Raw genomic sequence first — 21,400 nt, 5'->3', positions numbered from 1 at the left:
TGCTGCATCTCCAGATCCACCAGAATATACACAAGTCAAGGCTCTTCTTTCTTCACTGAGGATTGCAGAGTTACAGAAGCTACAGGAGGATGTGCGATCTGATATCGATCGGCAGTTGCAACTTCAAATCCAACAAAGGGAGGAAGAGAATGTTGGTCGAGAACGAGAAGAGAGAAGGCTTGAGAGATTTTATGATGCATGGCTGCCAAAATATTTTGAGAGGCGAGAGATAAAAGATGAAGAGTGGGAGGAGAAGCAAGCGGAGAAACAAGCAAAGGCACCCAAGTATGGAAGTGTAACTGAAAGTGATTCTGAGTCAACCGACGGGTTTGAGGCGGAGGGAGAGATGGAGACCAGTGATTTGGATTCAGATGCTTATGGGGGTCAAGAAGAGGACAATCATGGAAGAATGGTGTATGATGAGAAGCATTTAAGGAGCCCCTTTGAGTATGAAATTGCCAACCCCAATATCTTCTCAAGAACCATGAATGAGGGTGAATCAGAAAGATTGAAAGTAAGTTTGAATGTGCCTGATTCCGATGATGAAAATGAGGAAGATATGGATGATGCTTCATACTCAAGTGGAACTTCGCCTGCTCCATCAGATAGTGAAGATAGTGAACGCTGTGAAGGGGATGAATGGGGTGGGTTGTGGTGAACACTGTAGAGTTACTAGAAGAGGCCAGATTTTCAGGTTGAGCATAAAGCCTGAAAACAGTTAGCAAGTTTTATATGAAATGGCTCTTCTGGTAACTTCCCTTTATCTCAAACTTCTTAAATCTGTTGTTGTTGATGGTGGTAAGTTTCTTTTTACTTCTTAAGGGTAATCGATCGGCTTTGTTTGCAGTTTTTTTGGTTTGTGTGCTTGTATAGTTGTTGCTGGTAAGGGTTAAACAATTGGTAGTCTTGGAGGTTTTTTGATGAACAGTTGGTAGTCATGTGGTAAATGGAGTTTGATTAGTAGTATTTTGAATATTGTAATTAGAATTTGAATGTTGGGGATTTTGGTACTTAGTGTTCCGAATGTTTAAACTCTTGTAATGGTTTATGAAACTCTGAGAAGATTCGGGGCTAATTTTAATAATATCGCTGTTTTTATTTCCTGCTAAGCTTGGGACAAATTTCTTAATGAAAATGGTGAGACTATAGGTGAATAAACTTGTACTAGGATCTTTGATATTAAAGAACTGAGAAATGTAGGATATGTAGTTAACAATAAAAGCAATGCAAATATGAGAAATTGATGAATAGAACTCATGAAAGGTAAAAAAGGATAGAAGACCTCTATTGAATTGGTCAGAACTAGATATGCATCTAGTGAGATCGCAAATGTTGTTACTATTACTGGAAGATCTGATGCAGTTATAACTTATTACTAAAGGTGTAATTAATAGATTGCTGAAAGAAAACTTCAGTGATTGTGCAATTTGAGAATTCTATTTCATTTGAGATTGATGTTGGTCGAGAAAGTGGGTTTGTGTTTCCAAAGAAAGCTCCAAGAAGAAATCATAAAAGGACGATCAACTTGTTGACTCTAGAAATTTAAGCTCTGACAGTAGGTATAAAGCTATTTAAAATCCACTGAACTGATTGGAATCAACTGCTTTACTTCAAATATTATGTAAATTTATATATTTCTATCTTCTACCCCACCAACTCTACCAATGGTTATATGATTATATCTTTTAAATTCTCTTTTGTGTATTTTCGTTCTTGCTGGTGGACATCAACCAAAAATTCAACTTATTTTTATTTATTTTTCTCCAAGAGTACGCGTTATCACCTCCGTCAATAGTTAGTTCTTTTTAATGCACCACAGACTCTTATTTTTCAAATAAGTATTGAAGAAAAATATTTATAAATAAATACTGATAATTGATATTATTTTTATTACAAAATTATGAACAAAAAAAAATTAGACCTTATAAGAGGCCCCAAATTTTTTTTTCGCACATGTCCGCTCTGCCTTGAAGGCTTCTGAGGGAACTGATGGACATTAATTGAGATTTTCACAATGGCTGCGTCTTCAATGTCTCCCTCTTCTTTGATGTTTTCTTATTATGTCACTTTCTTCTCCATTTCTCATTTGATGAACAGTATGCTTATGTATGTTCAAAGCTTATGTTATGCAGCGAAACTGAGTTATACTGTTAGAGTTTCTCAAACAAAAGAGAACCTTGTGTTTGGAGTTGATCACCTATTCCATTGAAGAAGCAGCAGTAGACATAGAAGATCATTTGTCTGTCGTTCTATAGCGTGAAGAGGTTCTATCCTGTTCCGTTTGTTCAGTCGTTTCTTATCGCTGATACTGGGGAAACTGCAGGTTTGTCTACCTTGATGATTTCGGTAGCTAATTTAATTCAAAACAAGTCACTGCTCTAGAACGAATAAAAGTTTATCAAAAAAGGGCCCAACCGGGTTCGAACCGGTGACCTCTTGATCTGCAGTCAAATGCTCTACCACTGAGCTATGGACCCTTAGGTGTCATCATAGCTCTACCGTTGACCTATGAATAAGCACCGAAAATTTGTAGAGGCAACATGTTCAGTAACTTGGCAACTGTGTTGTTAAACTTTATGGGGTGGACTTCAACTGCATATTAGCATGCGCTTGTTTTCATTAGGCAGTTGCCAATGATTTTGCGGGATGCTCTTAGCACCAAAACTAAGGTAGATGGCTCTGCTTGATTGCTGTAGATATCCGTCTTTTTTTTTTTCCGCTGTTATGGAATGGATTGTTGAAATAATTCTTCCTTTTTTTCACCGAGTTTGAATATGCTTATAACTTTGGCAGATGCTTTCATCTGCGAGTGATGCTTAACAAAAGTTTATTTTACTGGATATATATCCTATGAAGTATGAACTGCTGTTGCGGAGTATCTTGACTATACGTTTCTTCTTCAATATGATTGCTGTAAGGTTTTTTGATCAAGTGGATGGATGTGAGGAGTCTAAGACTTTGTCAGTTGACATACCACTAATTTGTTTAATTTTATTTTTTTCCACTGAATTTGTCTACGGTATTGGTTCGACTGAATAGTTTTACACTCGTAACAGGGAGACCACTAAAACTTGCATAAAGCAAACACCATGTCAGACTCAATTCTATGAAAATAACATGTGACACAGTCAAATAGCATAAACCTTTATAACAAGGCGGAAAAATATGTCCCTGATCAACCTCCGTAGCAGTTCCCTTTAAAGTTCATCTTTGTGGTTGATCAAGTGGATGGATGTGGCTAGGACTTCGTCAGTTGACGTACCACTAATTTGTTAGATTTTATTTTTTTCCATTGAATTTCTCTACAGTATTGGTTCGATTGAATAGTTTACATTCGTGATAGGGAGAGCACTAAATCTTGGGTAAGACACACCATGTCAAACTCAGTTCTTGGAAAATAACATGTGAAGCAGTCAAAAAGCATAAACCTCCATAATAAGGCGGAAAAAGATGTCCCTGATCAACCTCCGTAGCAGTTCCCTTTAAAGTTCATCTTGGTGTTTAACTATGTAGCCCATTTAAATGCTGCTTCAGCTCCGTCCCTGGCAAGTTCTCTTATTGTTGTGAAGTTTATGGGGAAACCCCTTGCTCCATTTCCTGTGTAATCAGTTAGTGTTAGTCCTACAGCGTCTGTAGAGCAAGGCCGAATAATCATATGGCATTATTTTTAAGCATTTATATTCAATTGGCTTGTGACTTTGCTTGGTCAGCTGACTTAGCTCCATTAGATGACATATATTGTGTTTTTCCTTGCTATACGTATGGAACTTATAGTGACATGATAACAACTATGAAACTTATACAGACATGGTTTTTATATTCTTTCTCGATCTATTTATTAGTTCTCTCTTCTTCAAGATTATTACCAGTCTTAATTTTGTGATCGACTCTTGAAGCCAGAAAACTATAGCCATGGCAACTCCTAGTATTATTACTACCGCAACCCTAATTGTTCTTCTGTTGCTAGCTCCCGCTGTTCGTGCTGTGGATTATCCAGTCTCTTGGACCTTAGGCACCAGTTATGAAGATTGGGATTCAGACAAAACTTTATTCCCCGGTGACACAATAAGTAAGTATTTCATAATTGCTATTTTAATTTGCATATCCTTATATGAACTATTTAAAAATCTAATACTTCATTCATCCCGTCATGACCTTGATCAGCTTTTTCATATGGGCCTGCACATTCACTAAGTGTCGTAAAGAAGGATACGTACGACAACTGCGGTTCAGATGCCATAAAGTCTTTCAGCGATGGAAGTAGCACAGTTCCTTTGGTAGCAGGAACCATGTATTTCATATGCCCAGAAGGTAATCATTGTGCTAATGGAATGAAATTGTCCGTCAAAGTTGGCAATGCGGGGCCTCCGAAAAATCATACATCACCACCTGTAGATGCTCCCAGCCCTGTTACCCCAAAACTAGCGAGGAGCACTGGTGCAGCAACTAGCAACTGCAACTTGAATTTTATGGTGATTGGAGGTTCACTATTATTGGCTCATTTGTTCGCATTTTTGGGCTAGGGAGGAGGCAGTGCTAGTGTGGTATGACATTTTACAATCATGTTTGTTTTAAGGATCTTTATTTAGTTATGTTAATGTATTTTTATGTTCATTTGTGATTGGATTTAGTAGTACCTATTACATTTGTTGATTGTATGGAGAATCTGAATGTTGAAGGGTCTTTGTGCTCATAGATTATTTGTTTACACTAAACAACCACCTGCCAGAAGTATTCTAAAATAATAGAGGAGTAGAAAATACACCCTTCGACATAGTATGAATTGGCATGATTTATACGGGCTGATACTAGTTCTACTAGGGGCTGATACCAATCTTATAAAAAGGCCAAAAAGAAAACGTATACATCCAAGAAAATGACATATCAGACCAAATCTTTAGCAATTGATTTGACAAATTCCTGCCTAATTTAGTACTTCAACCCGAACACTTTAATCCCACCATATAGTGATAACAGAAATTAAGCTAATGCCTTCACTTACAAGAATATCAGATTTAGTGTAAAACCATAGTCTAAGCACGTTATGTGAACCGGCACCAGCTTTATAAGTTGCTAATATAACAAGACTAACATGCATAGACAGGGTGCATGATAGTAAACGTACACTACCATCTAGACTAGAGAATAGAGAATTGAATTAACAGACAACACATAAAAGAAGTGTGAGTGTAACTCTGTTTATGTGTTATTGTCCCCCTTCAAGATGAAGTGGGCATACCTTAGAAGCAACTTCAGTTTGTCCCTAAAAATAAAAGAAATATGAAACTTGTTAAGTCCTTTGTAAATAAGTCAGCAACTTGATCAATGGTGGAGATGTAGGAGATCTGTAAGTCTTTAGATCATACCACTTTTCGCATAAAGTTGTAGTTGACAGATAAATGCCCCATTCGTGTGTGAAAAACTTGATCGGAGGAGAAGGAAATGGGACTCATGTTGTCACACAGAAGAGAAGGAGTTTTAGGATGAAAAACATGTAGATCATTCAACAACTTACATATCCAAATTACCTTAACAACAGAGTTAGTTAGACTTCTGAATTCAGCTTCAGTTGGCAACAGTGGCTTGCTTCTTGTTAGACCAAGAAGTTGGATTTGATCCAAATAATATGCAGTAGCCCCTTGTACTTCTCCTTGAATCAGGATCTCCTGTCCAATCAGCATCACTGAATCCATGCACCACAGATAAACCTTTTCTGAATAGAATTCCAATATCCAATGTACCTTTCATATATCCCAATATCCTCTTTGTAGCAATTAGATGATTAAATGTTGGATCCTGCATATGCTGACATACCTGATTTATTTCATAGCTAATTTCAAGTGTAGTCCATGTAAGATAAGCACCTACAATTGATATGTAAGGTGTGGGATCTGCAAGTGGAGTATCAAATTTGGAAAACAACTTACAATTCACAAAAAATGGAGAGATACAAGTCTTTGCACCACCCATATCAATTTTTTCCGGATGGTCAAAAAAATAGTTATAAAAACAAACAAGTGTCATTTTTCTTGAATCCAAGACCAAAAAACTAGACCTAAATCTTTCAATGGAAAATGAATCTGTAATTGAGAACTCAACATTCATAGAACTACCAGTGATAAGAATATCATCAACATATGTAAGAATGACAGTAATTACGGAATGATGCTTCTTCACAATAAGAGAAGTGTCTACAATAAAAAGATTGAAATCAAAAGTGAGTATTACATTTATAAGCTTCTCATACCAAGTCCTTGGTGCTTGCTTCAGGTTATTCAATGATTTATGCAGTTTACTAACATAATATGGATGAGCAGGATCGACAAATCCAAGTGGTTGAAACATGTACACCTCCTCAGTAAGAAAACCATATAAAATGCATTTCTAACATCAAGCTAAGTAGTAGACCAATTAAAATTTACAGCTAGAGAAAGAATTACCTTGATTGTAGTTGGATTAACAACTAGACTGAAGGTCCCAGTGTAGTCTAGACTAGCTTATTGATGAAATTCCTCGACAACAAGTCTATCCTTATATCAACCTATAGTACCATCTGTGAAAATGCGGAGGTCTAACAACCACACCCAATAATTCGTTTGGCAATCTGAGAGGACTTAATCCAATATACTTTCTAGAGAGTCTTCTAGACAGTCAAACTCAATCTAGAGTAAAGTATATCAAAGAGATTAATATCTCTAACTCTTAATTCAATCCGCAATCAGTAAATAGAAATCTGCGAGACCGACTGAATATAAGAGTTACTTGAAAGGTACCAAAGACCAATGTTCAAGTGTCAATCAATGTAAATCAACAACCAAAGGTTGGATATTCTAATTGATATATCTTAACGCACAACCAATGATATTTCAATTATATAACAAAATATAATGCGGAAAAGAAATAACACAGATATCATAATTTTGTTAATGAAGAAACCGCAAATGCATAAAAAACCCGGGACCTAGTCCAGATTGAACACCATATTGTATTTAGCCGCTACAGACTCTAGCCTACTACCAATTAACTTACGACTGGACTGTAGTTGAACCCTAATCAATCTCACATTGATTCAAGGTACAGTTGCGTTCCTTACGTCTATGATCCCAGCAGGATACTACGCACTTGATTCCATTAGTTGATCTCACCCGCAACCAAGAGTTGCTACGACCTAAAGTCGAAGACTTGATAAACAAATCTGTCTCACACAGAAAAGTCTATAGATTGAATAAATCTGTCTCCCACAGAAATACCCAAGAGTTTTTGTTCCGTCTTTTGATAAATCAAGGTGAATAGGAACCAATTGATAAACCGGACTTATATTTCCGAAGAACAGCCTATTATTATCAATCACCTCACAATAATCTTACTCAACTAGTGAAACAAGATATTGTGGAATCACAAACGATGAGACGAAGATGTTTGTGATTAATTTTATCTTGCCTATCGGATAAATTTATCTCGAGTCAATTATTTCAATTGTACTCAATACGATAGAATCGGGAAAGATCAGAACACGCAACTACGAAGAAAATAGTAAGGTATGGCTTCACAATCCCAATGAAATCTTTGAAGTCGTTAACCTACAGGGTCTCGAAGAAACCTAAGGTTAAAGGAGAATCGACTCTAGTTACGCAACTAGTAATACACAGGAGGTGTGGAGATTGGATGTCCCAGTTGCCAGAGTTCTCCTTTATATGGTTTTCAAATCAGGGTTTGCAATCCAAGTTACCTTGGTAACAAAGCATTCAATATTCACCGTTAGATGAAAAACTTGATTCAACCAAGCTAATATCTTTCAACCGTTAGATCGAACTTAGCTTGTTACATACTAATGAAATGTACCCTCATTTAGGTTTATGTAGCCGTAACTAAACGTGTACACCATGTTGGTTCACAAATAGTTAACCGAGGTTAGCTATATGATTACTCTTATATCAACCTTATCCATAACTAGTTCAAATGACTCAAATGAAACTACTTAAAGAGTTGTTCGATTGATATATTCTCATAGAATTATACAAGAACACAATTGAAGCAAAATCGGTTTGATTCACTCGAATCAATCATGAACATTATAGCCACGGTTTGCAAAGATTGCATTCCTTATTATATAAATATTTATATTCATAATTAAAACCGATTTTAGAATTTTAATCTTCAAGTATGCAAACGGGTACGCATACTTGAAATACTCATGCTAAGATTGAGTTCCGCCAGTACGCAAACGGGTACGGAAACTTCAAATCCCAACAGAAATTCTCGGACATGAACTTTTACGCCAGTACGTAAACGGGTACGCATACTTAGGTTCCCGGATTTCTCAAACCAACAGGTGCGCATATTTTGGTTCCCGCACATGGATTACATATGTGCAAGAGTGCACAACATGACATATCCAATAAAGGTTATGTAACAGACGGGAGAATTTATCTTCTAAATGGATTGGATTTCAACCCATTCAGCAAGGCTAATTCCCCGGTACGTCACTCGAAAGATGAATACGTGTATATTTTTATGTGTTCATTTTAAAGAGAAGACAATAATACATTCAAAACAGTTACCAGAATATGTGTTCAAAAATGAGAGTTTATCGGAATAGAGAGGAAATAAAAAGCATTCATTTTAGAAATCAAGCATATAAGCCTAAGAACTACACATACACCAGGTTACTGAAACAATTCCAAGGATTAAATAATATTTTCATAACATGGCAGTTCATATGGAAGTGCGGTAACGAAGGCCGTCAAAATAAAACAAGGACCAAATTTGGAACAAACACTAGAAATTTAGAGGAAACCATTCAGTTCGGAAAAACAGAAATGCAAATGGTGTCCATCAGATGATGTAACACAAGCATAAATAAATATGAACATGATTATTAACGCCATAGTTCCAGTAAAGAGGTTCATCAACAATCCCATATATAATTTAAGCCAAAAAAATAGATAACCAAAGACACTGCTATATAATTACGTATAAGGAAAATCTTATTAAACATAGTGGGAGTACATGCATTTGTTTCATTCACAGGTTCTAGGAGACTAGTTTAATTAAATCCAATAGACTTCCACATAGCACATCATTTCAAAATATTACTACCACCCAAAACAGTTGAACATGTAAGAGAAGTACATAAGTATACATGGATACTGACAGTAATGTATATATCTAGACCCAAGTTCAGATAGGCGGCTATTGTACATCAAAATAAAATCCTAGCATTTCCATTTTATGTACACATCAAAATATGACAAAAACATGGGTCGAAGCCGATACTAGAACTACCCCAGATCCATCCCCGTGATATACATATAAAACAAGACAAAATACTAACTTCTATGCTTTCAAGGCCTGCCGTAAGCTCTGCCCAGCTTACTGTTGCAAGCTCCTCTTGTACCCTGCGGGAGGAAAACAAAGAAAAGAGTGAGCAACGCCAAGTAGGAGTTAATGGCGGAAAAAAAGAGGTTCTTGCGGAAACATAAATTATACACAAAGCACAAGGTCGTTTGTAAAAAGAAATGCGAACTTTGCGCAATTGAGAATTTAAATCAACAGAAGTAACTCTACAAATTCATCCATAGCCTGTTGCCAAATACAGCTACTTTTTATGGCCAATTGCCAAACTTTTCTAATTTCGATGGCCAATTGCCAAACCATAATAATTTCCATGGCCAATTGCCAAGCTCTAATAATTTCCGTGGCCAATTACCCAGCTCTAATAATTTCCATGTCCAATTGCCAAGCTCTAATAATTTTCATGGCCAATTGCCTAGCTCTAAGAATTTCTATGACCAATTGCCAAGCTCTAATAATTTTCATGGCCAATTGCCCAGCCCTAAAGGCTTCCATGGCCAGTTGCCATGTCCTACTTGTTGTTATCAAGTTATTCATAAAAAGAAAGCATTCAGAATACGATGAATAAACCCATGAAATCCCTTCAAGGAACATAAACGAATTATTGATTTAGCCTACACAGACGTTGAAGCATTGACATAAATGTAAAGCACGAACAGAAATATGCTTAAGAGTTTAAATGATAAGGCTGTCCAGAATAATAATTTGTTCCAAAAACTAATGAATGCACAACTTACGAGCAAGTCTAGTTGCTCTGCATGTTTCAAGTACTTTATCCAGTGGGTCATTCTCACAAACGGATATGAGGTTGGTTTAGAAAACTTGAAATGAAATCTCAAAGTACGAAGGAATTCAAAACTTGAGTGAATTTAAACAGTTTTGATCTTTACAAATCATTATAAAGTTTAACTTTGTAAACATTTCAAAGTGCTATGAGAAAAACACTCAGGTTCACATGAAAATGTACATACCCACTCATTAGTCTGTAAAAGTCCCAAATTTTCAATGGATAATAAAATCAAATAAGACGAATTGATTAACGCCATTATACCCATAATTCTAAAACAAGAAGGAAATTCCCTTTTATGTAAGCACAGAGCACCAAAAGCATTAAGCAAAACCAACGAAATTGAGAGAGAAAGAAACCCCTACCTTTGCAAAGAGTAATTTAGCCAAAAACAGACGGCGGGTTGAACTCAATTTTTGAATTTGAAGTCGTAAACATTTTTCCTTTAATTTCTAGAGATTGTTTAGATTAGAAATGTTGATAGAAGAGTGAGGGAAGAAAACCGGGTAAATAAAACCAAGCACACCAAAATAAAATACGAAGAAAGAAAAAGGCAACTACGCCCCTCCCTGCTGCTCATGACACACAGGTGTAGTACATGCTCAAGGTATCTAGTTTCTTCCTAGCATCTACTATTCATGTTCAGTAATGCTGCTAAGGGATGACCACTCAGCTAAAAACACCCATATGGGTCAGGCTACGGCTAAAAGCCCAAGGAATAATGTTCATGTTGTTACAGGTTAAATGTTCTAAACTCTTATTTCAATCATTGTAACTTTCTTAGAGGATGACAATAGCCGTTTTCACACACTATTCGCATCAAAGCAATTTTCAAGTTATTGAAATAATCATTACGAAACATTCTAAGGCAACACCAAATGATTGTATCACACAAACCATGTAAGATGTTACTCGGAAATTTTCACATGATATAAGATGAACTTGGTCTAAGCAAAAGCTTGCCAATACATATATCGAGAAATATGTAAGCGAGATAAACTCAGCTCGAAATTTCAAATGTGTATATAGAAAACTATATCGTAATACGACTTATGTCTCAATATAGGAGATAAAGTAGAAATATACTTTCCAAGTGATAGATGAGTTTAAGTCTCCGCATACCTTTTTTCGATGAAGTTCCACAAGCTCCCTTTAGTAGTTCTTCGTCTTCAAATGATGAACGCCGTGAAAACTAAGCTCAACTACACAATCTATGTCCTAGTCAGAGACATCTATAAATAGGCTAAAAATCAATACTTATAGTTTTGATCACTAACATTGACAAATATGCTTGAGATATCAACGCATACGAGTTCGACCGGGCAGTGCTCTAACAGTCTGGATGTTTCTTAATTCTAAAGACCCATTTTCATCCAACCACTTTCAGAGAAGAATTATGTGGAACTCTTTCTCGTGATAAGGGTGTACCAGTCAAGCTCATGTCATTCTTACCATGCATCATCTCTGTGATGCAAATGACTTATTCAAGCTTCCCTAACTTTCATATCGAGTAACTTCCTTTCCTAGCTATGTACAATTCATAATTGGTGCATGCCTAAGTCGATGGATTGTAACACCCCGTGTTTTTAGCATGGTGCATGCTGAAGGATGCGGCATGGCATAAGATGAAGCTACATCTCAAGTTTCTGTCGCGTTAAGAGGAATATTGTCCTAGAGAGCCAATGTTGCATCATCATGATGCATTAGGCCAGTTGGGTAGATGGCCTTGAGCTTGCAGCGAAATCATTGCGCATTACGAAGGCTATTGGTTTAGAACCAATATCGCATAATCATTGTGCATCAGGCCAGAGAGGGATGGCCGCACAAGTTTTGCGCAATCATTACACGCAATCATTGTGCGCATACGCAATCATTACACGCAATCATTGTGCGCATACACAATCATTGAGAATGAATGGTAAAGCAGGAATGTCAATTTGTCCCCATTTTCCAGTTGTAGAAATTGCAAGTTAACATATTGTTTGAGGGTGAAAACTGTTTCTGCTGATTTTGGTAATTTCGGGCGTGTGGGTGGGAAACGAGTCTAAACCCTAAACAATGTACTGCAAGGGAGTACTTTAGATTCGAGAGATAAATCTGTACAAATCCGTCCTAAACCAAGAAATGGTCGTTCCAGACTTGCTTCGGTCACAAAGAAGAGGAGAAGGGTTAGTTTTGGGGAGGGAAGCGAAGAGAGTGTTGAGACCAGAATATTTGATTCTGAAAGAGTAGTTGTTTTGTGACTTGTATCACAAAGTGGGAAGCTAACAGATGCGAAAGCTAGCAAACGTTTTCTGAGTGTTGTATGCTCCTGACCAGAACTTGTTGTTCGGTGGAAATAGGGAATGCCTATTTATACAAGTCGAAGTGAAACGTACTCTTGTCTCATTAAGAAATGGAAAACGGGTGAGTAAATGGGAGGAGGTGGTAACCGGTAACGCTTGGAATTTATGTTCCATAAAAGAAAGTGTTTCACCATTACTCCCTGTATTTACTAACCGCCTTATCCTTATGACACTTTCTTATAACGAGCGTAGTGTACGTCGCACGCTGTAAACCGCCAAACCAATACCCAATGAGCATCCCCCAGTTTGTGACATGTGTTGATGTCTCGAGTGCTTTCGTGGAAAACATGTAGCATGTTGTTGTTGTCTGGAAAGTTTAGCTTGGGAGACTTTCCGGCTCGGTGGTGACCTTCAACGATCGAGATTTTGCATCTTAAGAGGAAGGCAGCCGTTGATTATTGCAACCTTTCGTTTGGTAGCCAGTGGCATGAAAGTATGATTAGTATGGCTTTAATGTGGCCCAGTTTAGGCGCGGCCAAAAGTTAGGGTTTTGGATTTGTTTAGGCGCGACCAAACTAGGTCCAAGGGTTGCCATGCGTTAGCTGGTAACCTTGGATGGCTAAGATCTGCATCTTAGATGAAAAAGTGGCTGTTGATTGTTGCAGGACTTTGTTTTGGTAGATGCATAGGGAAGGCCGGCATGGTATGGCGCGACAAGGTGATTGGCATTCCATTTGGCACGGCATGCCTTGGCGCGGTTTGGCGTGGCCAAAACTAGGGTTTTGGGCCGAAGGTTACCATGCGTTGTTTGGCGACCTTAGACGGATAGGATTTTAATCTAGGATGGAAGGGTGGTCGTTGATCGTCGCACGCCTTCGTTTTGGTAGCCGCATGCGGAAGGCCGACATGGTATGGCGCGGAAAGGTGGTTTGGCATGCCATTGGAACATGTGGCATGGCATGCCTTGGCGCGGTTTGGCGTGGCCAAAAATAGGGTTTTGGGCCAAAGGTAACCATGCGTTGTTTGGAGACCTTGGACGGCTAGGATTTGTATTTAGGATGGAAGGGTGTCCTTTGATTGTCGCACGCCTTCGTTTTGGTAGCCGCATAGGGAAGGCCGGCATGGTATGGTGCGAAAAGGTAGTTGACATGCCTTGGCAGTTTGGCGTGGCCAAAACTAGGGTTTTGGGCCAAAGGTTACCATGCGTTGTTTGGAGACCTTGGACGGCTAGGATTTGCATCAAGGATGGAAGGGTGGCCGTTGATCGTCGCACACCTTCGTTTTGGTAGCCGCATAGGGAAGGCCGACATGGTGTGGCGCGGCAAGGTGGTTGGCATGCCATTGGAACATGTGGCATGGCATTCCTTGGCGCGGTTTGGCGTGGCCAAAACTAGGGTTTTGTGCCAAAGGTTACCATGCGTTTCTTGTCGACCTTGGACGACTAGGATTTGCATACAGGATGGAAGGGTGGTCGTTGATCGTCGCACGCCTTCGTTTTGGTAGCCGCATGTGGAAGTCCGGCATGGTGGGGCTAAGGCCAATGGCGCGAATGGCTTCGCATAATGGGTCAAAGGGGTTGGTACGGACGGCTTGGCATGGTGGGGCCAAGCCAAGGTGCGGTTGGCTTGTCATGGCGGGACCAAGGGTTTGGCATGCCATTGGCGCATGGTGCGGCTAGCATGGTTGGGGCCAAGGCAAGGTGCAGTTGCCTTGCATGGTGGGGCCAAGGGTTTGGCATGCCATTGGCGCATGGTGCGTCTAGCATGGTTGGGGCCAAGGCAAGGTGCGGTTGGCTTGGCATGGTGGGGCCAAGGGTTTGGCATGCCATTGGCGCATGGTGCGGCTAGCATGGTTGGCATGCCTTGGCACGAAGATGTGGTTGGCATGGTTTGCTATTGGCACAATGGTGCGGCTGGCATGGTTGGCATGCCTTGACGTGGAGATGTGGCTGGTATGGTTTTCCATTGGCACAGTGGTGCGGCTGCCATGGTTGGCATGCCTTGGCGTGGAGATGTGGCTGGCATGGTTTTCCATTGGCATGCCTCGGCGTGGAGATGTGGCTAGCATGGTTTTCCATTGGCACAGTGGTGCGGCTGGCATGGTTGGCATGCCTTGGTGCAGAGATGTGGCTGGCATGGTTTGCCATTGGCACAGTGGTGCGGCTGGAATGGTTGGCATGCCTTGGCGCGGAGATGTGGCTGGCATGGTTTTTCATTGGCACAGTGATGCAGCTGGCATGGTTGGCATGCCTTGGCGCAGTAGCATGAAAATTAGGGTTTGGCATAGATGATGTCGGTCAATGTTAAGGATTCTGCCGTGGAACATGACACATAAAAAAAAGGTACCCTGGTAATTATTACGTAGGCATGCTGATCGATTCAATAAATGTGTTAATGGTCATAGTGACGTCATGTCAGTTGTACGTTTTTACGATATTAACCCTAAGTTAAAAACCACCATCAACATTTAGTCCCTTGCTTAGCTCAGAACAGGAGCATTTTTGCGAGGTAAGCATAAGATGGTGACGGGCAAGGACAAAAATCGAAAGGACAAGTCATGGAAAGATGGTCAGGAAGGTCCGACTAACCTTTTTCGAGGGGTAAGGAGAGTCCATGATCCTCGTGTTTGGCGGCCTTGCGTAGATTATATTCGTGGTGTAGACCGGGAAATGGTGAGATGAAGATCATCAGCTTAGTCTGGTTATGCATCACCTTGGCTGGGTTAGGGAACATCACGATGCTGGCTTGGCGAGTTGTCGGTGTTGGTGCGGCAAGTCATGGCGCGGACGGCTTGGCATGGTAGGGCCAAGGAAATGGCACAGTTTGGTGAGGCAAAGCATGTGAACGGCTTGGCATGTGGGGTCAAGGCATGGCACGGTCCTGGCGAGGAAAGCATGGCGTACGTCTTGGCGTGGTGGGGCCAAGGCAATGACGCAGTTTGGTGAGGAAAAGCATGCGCGGACATCTTGGCATGTGGGGCCAAGGCATGGCGCGGTCCTGGTGAGGCAAGAATGGCGGACGACTTGGCGTGGTGGGGCCAAGGAAATGGCACAGACGGTCTTGGCATGGTGATTGGTCTTTGCGGCCCCGGTTGCCTCTTTTCCTTACTTGACTCAAATAGAAAGTCCTTTCCTTATTCAAACCCCCAAGTATCACGCCTATAAAAGGAGGGACGGCCTCTCCTTTTACTTCACACCTATTTTTTTTTTATTCTGTCCATGTGGTAATAGTAAAGCGGACGAGCGAATCCCAGGTATGTCTTGCAACACTTCCTCTTCAACTTGATTTTCTTGTTTTTTTTTGTGTGTTAGTGCAAACCCTAGCTGTAGGCGTACCTTTTCGTGAACTTGTAGAAATGTTGTCCTTCTGCGTTGGTATGAATCCTAGTCGTAGGTATGCTTTGCACGAACTTGTAGTAACATTTAGGCGTGAATACCGTAGTGATGTTGGTCGCCTCAATTACCGTGCAAAGTAGGCATGCATGAGCTGGTAATTGTCATTCCCTTCCCGCTAAAACCTAGATTCTATGGTTTACTTCTTTTTCCTGGTGTGACCGTGTGTATGGTTCCCGTGGTGGGGCGCGCCTCCTCAGCCGGGCGCAAATTTACCGCTGCAGTATACGGTCTTGGCATGAGGAGGTGATGCAGGGTCTGTCAGTCCCCATCTCTTTTCCTATGCGCATTATGAATTTTAAACAAATTGGCTTGCATCCAGGATGGATCTCCTGTATCTGGTAAAATAATTTCCATGCACTTTCCATAATAATTTCTCTTCGTATTATTCCATTGTAGTTATTTCGAAGGTAGAAGTAGCGTGAGAGAATTTTCGTTAGGATGTCATTTGAGAAAAGTGCATCCATAATGAAAGATGTTGGAAATTCCAAGCCAAACATAGATGATGAGTTCTTTACAACATCCGCCACGATTAGAAGAAATTATACCAAGTATGTGTCGATTCTTATGACTGGTCCGGAAAGTGAAGGAGAGGCCCAGTCGGTTCGGCCAGGAGGTGTAATAAGGTTTTGTCTTCATAGGAAAGAGTATCATGCTTCTCCTATTGACTTTAAAATCTCTGTGAGTCCGTTGCGTCCCTTTGAGAAATGGATGAGATTCATGATAAGCCAGGAATGTGTAAAAGCCAGTTTTACCAACGCGTAGATCATTAATGATGTCGCGGCTTCCGCAGTGCTTCAAATTAGGAAATATATTCCAGGCTTGGTTGCTTTTATTTCCATATGGTGTTTAGACACTCACACGTCCATATGCATGTGGGATGAAATGACTATCTCCTTAGAGAGGGTGGCCGTGTTGCTGAACCTTCCTGTAATAGGAAAACTCGATGTCAAATTGTCTGCAGATGAAGAAGAAATGCGCGCCGCTCTGGTTGCGAAATCAAGAGGATTCGTTCGGAAAGAAAACGAGACGAGGTGCTTCTATGGCTAGTGGGTGTCTTAGTGGTTTCCCGATGGGTTGGAGCCGAATCAGAAGAATAGTACACTTCATGTCGCAGCGTTCTTGGCTCTTTGGTTATCCAGAGATATTTTCGATAACAGCTCGGGTAAAAAGGAGATAAAACAGGAACTTATCAAGTTTTCCATAAAATTTGCAAAAGGTGTCGTTCTTCCTATTTGCGGCTTGTTTCTTGGTTCTCTGTACACACACTTGGATCAGCTGGTCGCGGACATGTGCGCTTCAAATGGTTACATGAAATTGGATTTGTATATTCATGCCGCCTTTCTCCAAGCGTGGTTGTGGGAGAACTTCGAAAGGTATGCTCCAAAACCGTTGGCCGTACTTCCCGAGTCTTGGGATGGCTCTAGGATACTACGTTGGTCAAATAGGAGCCCAAAGATTGGTTCGAACCTGGTTGGATTCCTTAACAACTCGCACAGGGTCAATTTTCATCCATGGGCTACGGTGCATGCATCCATAACTCAGATCAGTACCTTTGCTCCTGCTCCGAGCATGTCTTTGTATTCTGATAAAGAGGATATGAGTATTGGAGAGATGGTGTTCATGCGAAGATGGACGCCCGGTTATGTGTCGTCTTTCTTTCGAGGATCTTGCAAAGCAGTCTCTTACAATATCGATAGGGCAGCTCGGCATATGGGTTTTGACCAAGGGGTCCCACTTGTTCGCCAGCCGGTTGTTTCAGAAGTATCGTTGCCAACTGTTCTCGATGCTATTGTTCTTGTGTCGGGTAAAAGTCTCCCTTTCCTGCTTGCGGAACGAAATCCATCAACAACCTCCAAATATAACATATTTTGGCAGGATGAGTTTCTCGTTTTCCATGGATTCGTGAATGATGTGGTAGAAAACCGTCACGGTAAGCCTTCTCCTGCAGTTTTAGCGGATCATCCACTGCTGAGGGATCCTTCTTTTGCCCAAGCGAAAATTCGTTATCCCGAATGCATATAGTCCCCAAGTGAAGGAGCGAAGATCTAAAAGCCGTGCAGATGGTTCCCAGTCAGTTTCGACATCTCTACCGACTTGTAGTTCGTCCAATACGTGGGTACGTGTGATTTTTCTCTTGACTTTAGTTGGATCGTTTATATCCTTGTTTCTTTCCTGAGTATCCGTCTTTGTATCTTTCCTAGGGTGTCAGCAGCATGAACGCCCTTACCAAACTTGCAAGTAGTCAGAAAACATCACTTCTCGAGATGGAGGGTGGCGGTGCTAATCCTATCCGTGGCGATGGGGAACCCTAGAAGGATGAAAGCTCAGAGTTCAGTGATGGCGAGAGTAGTTCTTCCGACAGCAATGCTGAATCTTCCTCTATCCAGTCTGAAAGCGAATCAGTGAGTCTCCCACATGTTTTTTTTCTTTCTCTTTGGAAAATATCTAATCCGTGATGTCATAGAGGGAAACCGTTTCTGAAGATGTCCCTGAGACGGAGACTGGTGGTGATATAGCTTTGTCTCCAATTGTGGCAGCCGCACCGGGCGACCTTGAAATGGATGTTGATCGAGATGAAAACGTCATTTTGACTCAGACAATGGAGAGTACTCCAGTGGCCGCAGGTGCAATTGTCGTAATCCCTTGCCGGTTGCTGATGTAGACGCGGGCGCCACTTTCAACCCTCCATACCTGGTTCCTTATCCGGATCATGTGTTGATCGGGGGATTTAGCGTTCCAGCCAAACATGCGGCGCTATACACCAAGATATGGGAAAGTTACGGACATATCGCCACGACCAAGAAGGTTATTAGTCAATTTGCGTTGGTTAAGCGTGTGGAGGAAGCTTTGTCTTCGATTAACGACATGTGCAACGTGACTTGTAATACTGTTTCTGAGGATGTAATCTCGAGCTGGAGGTTCCATCGTGACATGTGTGTAAACTTCGAGTTCAATTTTCCTTGGTTCGTTGACGGTTTCTTTGAGGTTGAAAAGTTGTTGGTCGAAACAGTCGAAGGTCCTTCTGCGAATATGGTGAAGAAGCAGGAATCAAAAGTCGAAAAATTGTCCAGGAAGCTGAAGTTGAAGATGGCGGCTCTCCAAAGCACGAAAGAGGCTCTTGATAAGAAGAGCAAGCCATTGTTGAAACAATTTCCTTGAATGTATTTATGTCTTCTGAACTTCTTATTTTTAGGGTTTTTTTTTTGAAAGGCGAATGAAACGCCTAGTTTATGGTTTTGATTTTTTATATTTTTGGGTTGATAGACAAATGTCACCTTGATGGTTTTGGATTATTATTTTGGAATGAATTGTTTTGGGAATGATGTTGTCTTGGTTACGATTGCAAGTGATGTAAACATCCCAGGAAAACCATGGAACCGTGAGCATTGCGTGTCGGTAGATGACATGGGGTGAAACATAACATGGATATCGGTTTTATTATTCCCGTGAAAACTTGAAATAACAAACCATGTATTTTGTCTAGGTAAGACTTACTCGGTTTTTCAGGTCTCCTGATGAAAAGGGAATCTTCCGGGTGTAAGACCGAGTTTTACGGGAGGCACCGCCGTGATTGTGGAAAGTCCCCAATCGTCTCATCTGATAATTGAGTCGTCGATCCCTGGTTGGATCGTTAGCTTTTAACCTCTAGGTAGTCCTCAGTCATCCCTCGCCGTGTCAAGACTGATAATCGGGTCGTCTGGTAACTGAGTCGTCGATCCCTGGACGGATCGCTGATGTGATTTGTAGATAGTGGTAAAAGTGGTTCGATTCTCAGACTTGCGAAGGATATTAATTAGACTTAAATTCTAATATTAAAATAGAAAACTCATTAAAAATTATAGCAAACTCAATCAAAGTTGATATCAATATTAAAAGAACACTGAGGCTAAGATTCCATTATTTTCCAAGTTCAAAGTGATTTAATCCAATATTTATATTCATACAATTTTTTTCGTTCAATTTGATTCTAAACTATTTCAACAAATAGATTCCCAAAATAACAAGTGTATATCCGAAGCATAGAACATCAAAAACCTAGGTCCAAGCGTGCTGTATCAAAATAAATAACAATTGCTTAACAAGAATCATTCAAACAATTTTCACTCAAGGCAAAATAATCATAAAAATAATTACGATAAATAAATAATTAATAATATGCCACTTTTTGTTAGAAAAATAGCTTCCTCTATCGTCTCAGCAATGGGGTTTAGCTCCTCATATTAATCACTTGCTCAAAATACATGTTTGTTGCTCAAAAGTTGATTAAAAGAGTGAAATGTGTAAAGCAGCTGATTTGAAACAGCGTAAAAGTGTTACAGAACTCTGGTACAAAGAGGAACAATGATTACTGTTGTATATAAACGTTACTTATCTTCTGCAGTTGAACAACGACAGTTTTCTGCGACAGTTGCTTGTGCGTCAATGTTCTTCGTGTTCTTCCTCTTCAGCAGCAGCAGCAGCAGAAACAAAGTTTGATAAAACTCTGATTTCCTCTTCTCTGGCTCTCTTCAGGTCCCCAAACTCTCGACACCCCTTCTATATGACCCAAGCAATCTATTTATATCAAAAATACCGATTAAATCTCTCCCAAATCTTCCAAAATCTCTTTCCTTCTCTTCACGGCAAAGTTGCGGCAATTTCTTGTTTTAGAATTTCTACGTGTTTCTGAGCTTTCCTTTTTATTCCAAACTCTTCCTTAGATAGATACAAATATTTGGGAAGGTTTACAGCACTTTAATCTCTCTAAAATTCCCTAAAACAGGTCACACACGTGACTTTCCATATATTTCTGTTGTGATAAAAATCCGTCGATTGATCCCAGTCTAATCGATTTCAACACCCATATCAGATTCTTAGACCCATAAGGAGTCTATTTTATGAAAATCAGAGATTTAATCGACCTCAAACTCCTCCAAATCAAGAACCCTAATCTGTTCTTCACTGCAAAGATATTTCCCGCCAAAACTTATAATTCAAATGTAGAAGATGGTCGCCCCCTATCCAGAGTAGGGGTGCGATTAGCAGCTGCATGGAAATGGGATGCCCCTTAGTAATTAGGTTACCCCTTATCCAAAGTGAGGGTCCGAATAGCAAATGTCCTCCCATGAACGCAAAAAAAACTTTTCGAGCCAATTTCGCCGCAAAATTTTATTTTTCCAAAAACACCTACAAAGACATAAAAAGCCAAAATAAATACAAAATCGAGCACTAACAATATATACAATTGAGATTATATCAGACACAAAAATGTGTCTATCAAATACCCCCAAACCTTTTATTTGCTAGTCCTCGAGCAAAAATAAAATAGAAATAAAATCCTAACTCATTGTCGCAAGCAGCGTCGATTGCATTTAGCGTATGCAATAAGCCTTGAAACCTCTAGGTGTCCCTAGTGGCGGAGTGTTGTCTCCGGAGGGCTTACCAGAGGTATACCCACAAAACCTTTATACTCCAGACCCTATCTATCTACACAGAACCTTGGAAGGCACTAAAAAATCTCCTTGGTTGGCATACTTATTGAATACAGGAGGAAGTACCCTGATGTGAAATTCCAATTGTTGTACACGAGCTCGCACTCAA

The 21,400-nt window shown here is 40.3% G+C and overlaps 1 protein-coding gene, 1 long non-coding RNA gene and 1 other non-coding gene across 3 annotated transcripts; 1 reads left to right on the top strand and 2 right to left on the bottom strand.

Moving 5' to 3' along the window:
* Window positions 1-2,405: 2,405 nt before the first annotated feature.
* Window positions 2,406-2,477, bottom strand: TRNAC-GCA. Its single transcript has one exon. It is a non-coding gene; the product is annotated as a tRNA-Cys (tRNA).
* Window positions 2,478-3,815: 1,338 nt separating this feature from the next.
* LOC113324761 (uclacyanin-3-like) lies at window positions 3,816-4,665 on the top strand. The gene is made up of 2 exons (XM_026573051.1): window positions 3,816-4,069; window positions 4,165-4,665. Exons 1-2 carry the CDS (start codon window positions 3,913-3,915, stop codon window positions 4,521-4,523), a joined length of 516 nt encoding a protein of 171 aa, XP_026428836.1. The 5' UTR covers window positions 3,816-3,912; the 3' UTR covers window positions 4,524-4,665.
* Window positions 4,666-9,111: 4,446 nt separating this feature from the next.
* Window positions 9,112-10,639, bottom strand: LOC113324755. Its single transcript, XR_003347950.1, has 2 exons — window positions 10,507-10,639; window positions 9,112-9,398 (listed from the first exon to the last, which is right to left on the bottom strand). It is a non-coding gene; the product is annotated as an uncharacterized LOC113324755 (long non-coding RNA).
* Between the last annotated feature and the right edge of the window lie 10,761 nt (window positions 10,640-21,400).

The sequence above is a fragment of the Papaver somniferum genome, chromosome 1 (assembly GCF_003573695.1).
Source record: "Papaver somniferum cultivar HN1 chromosome 1, ASM357369v1, whole genome shotgun sequence".
NCBI classification, from domain to species: domain Eukaryota; kingdom Viridiplantae; phylum Streptophyta; class Magnoliopsida; order Ranunculales; family Papaveraceae; genus Papaver; species Papaver somniferum.
This window is presented reverse-complemented; position numbering and strand designations above follow the sequence as displayed.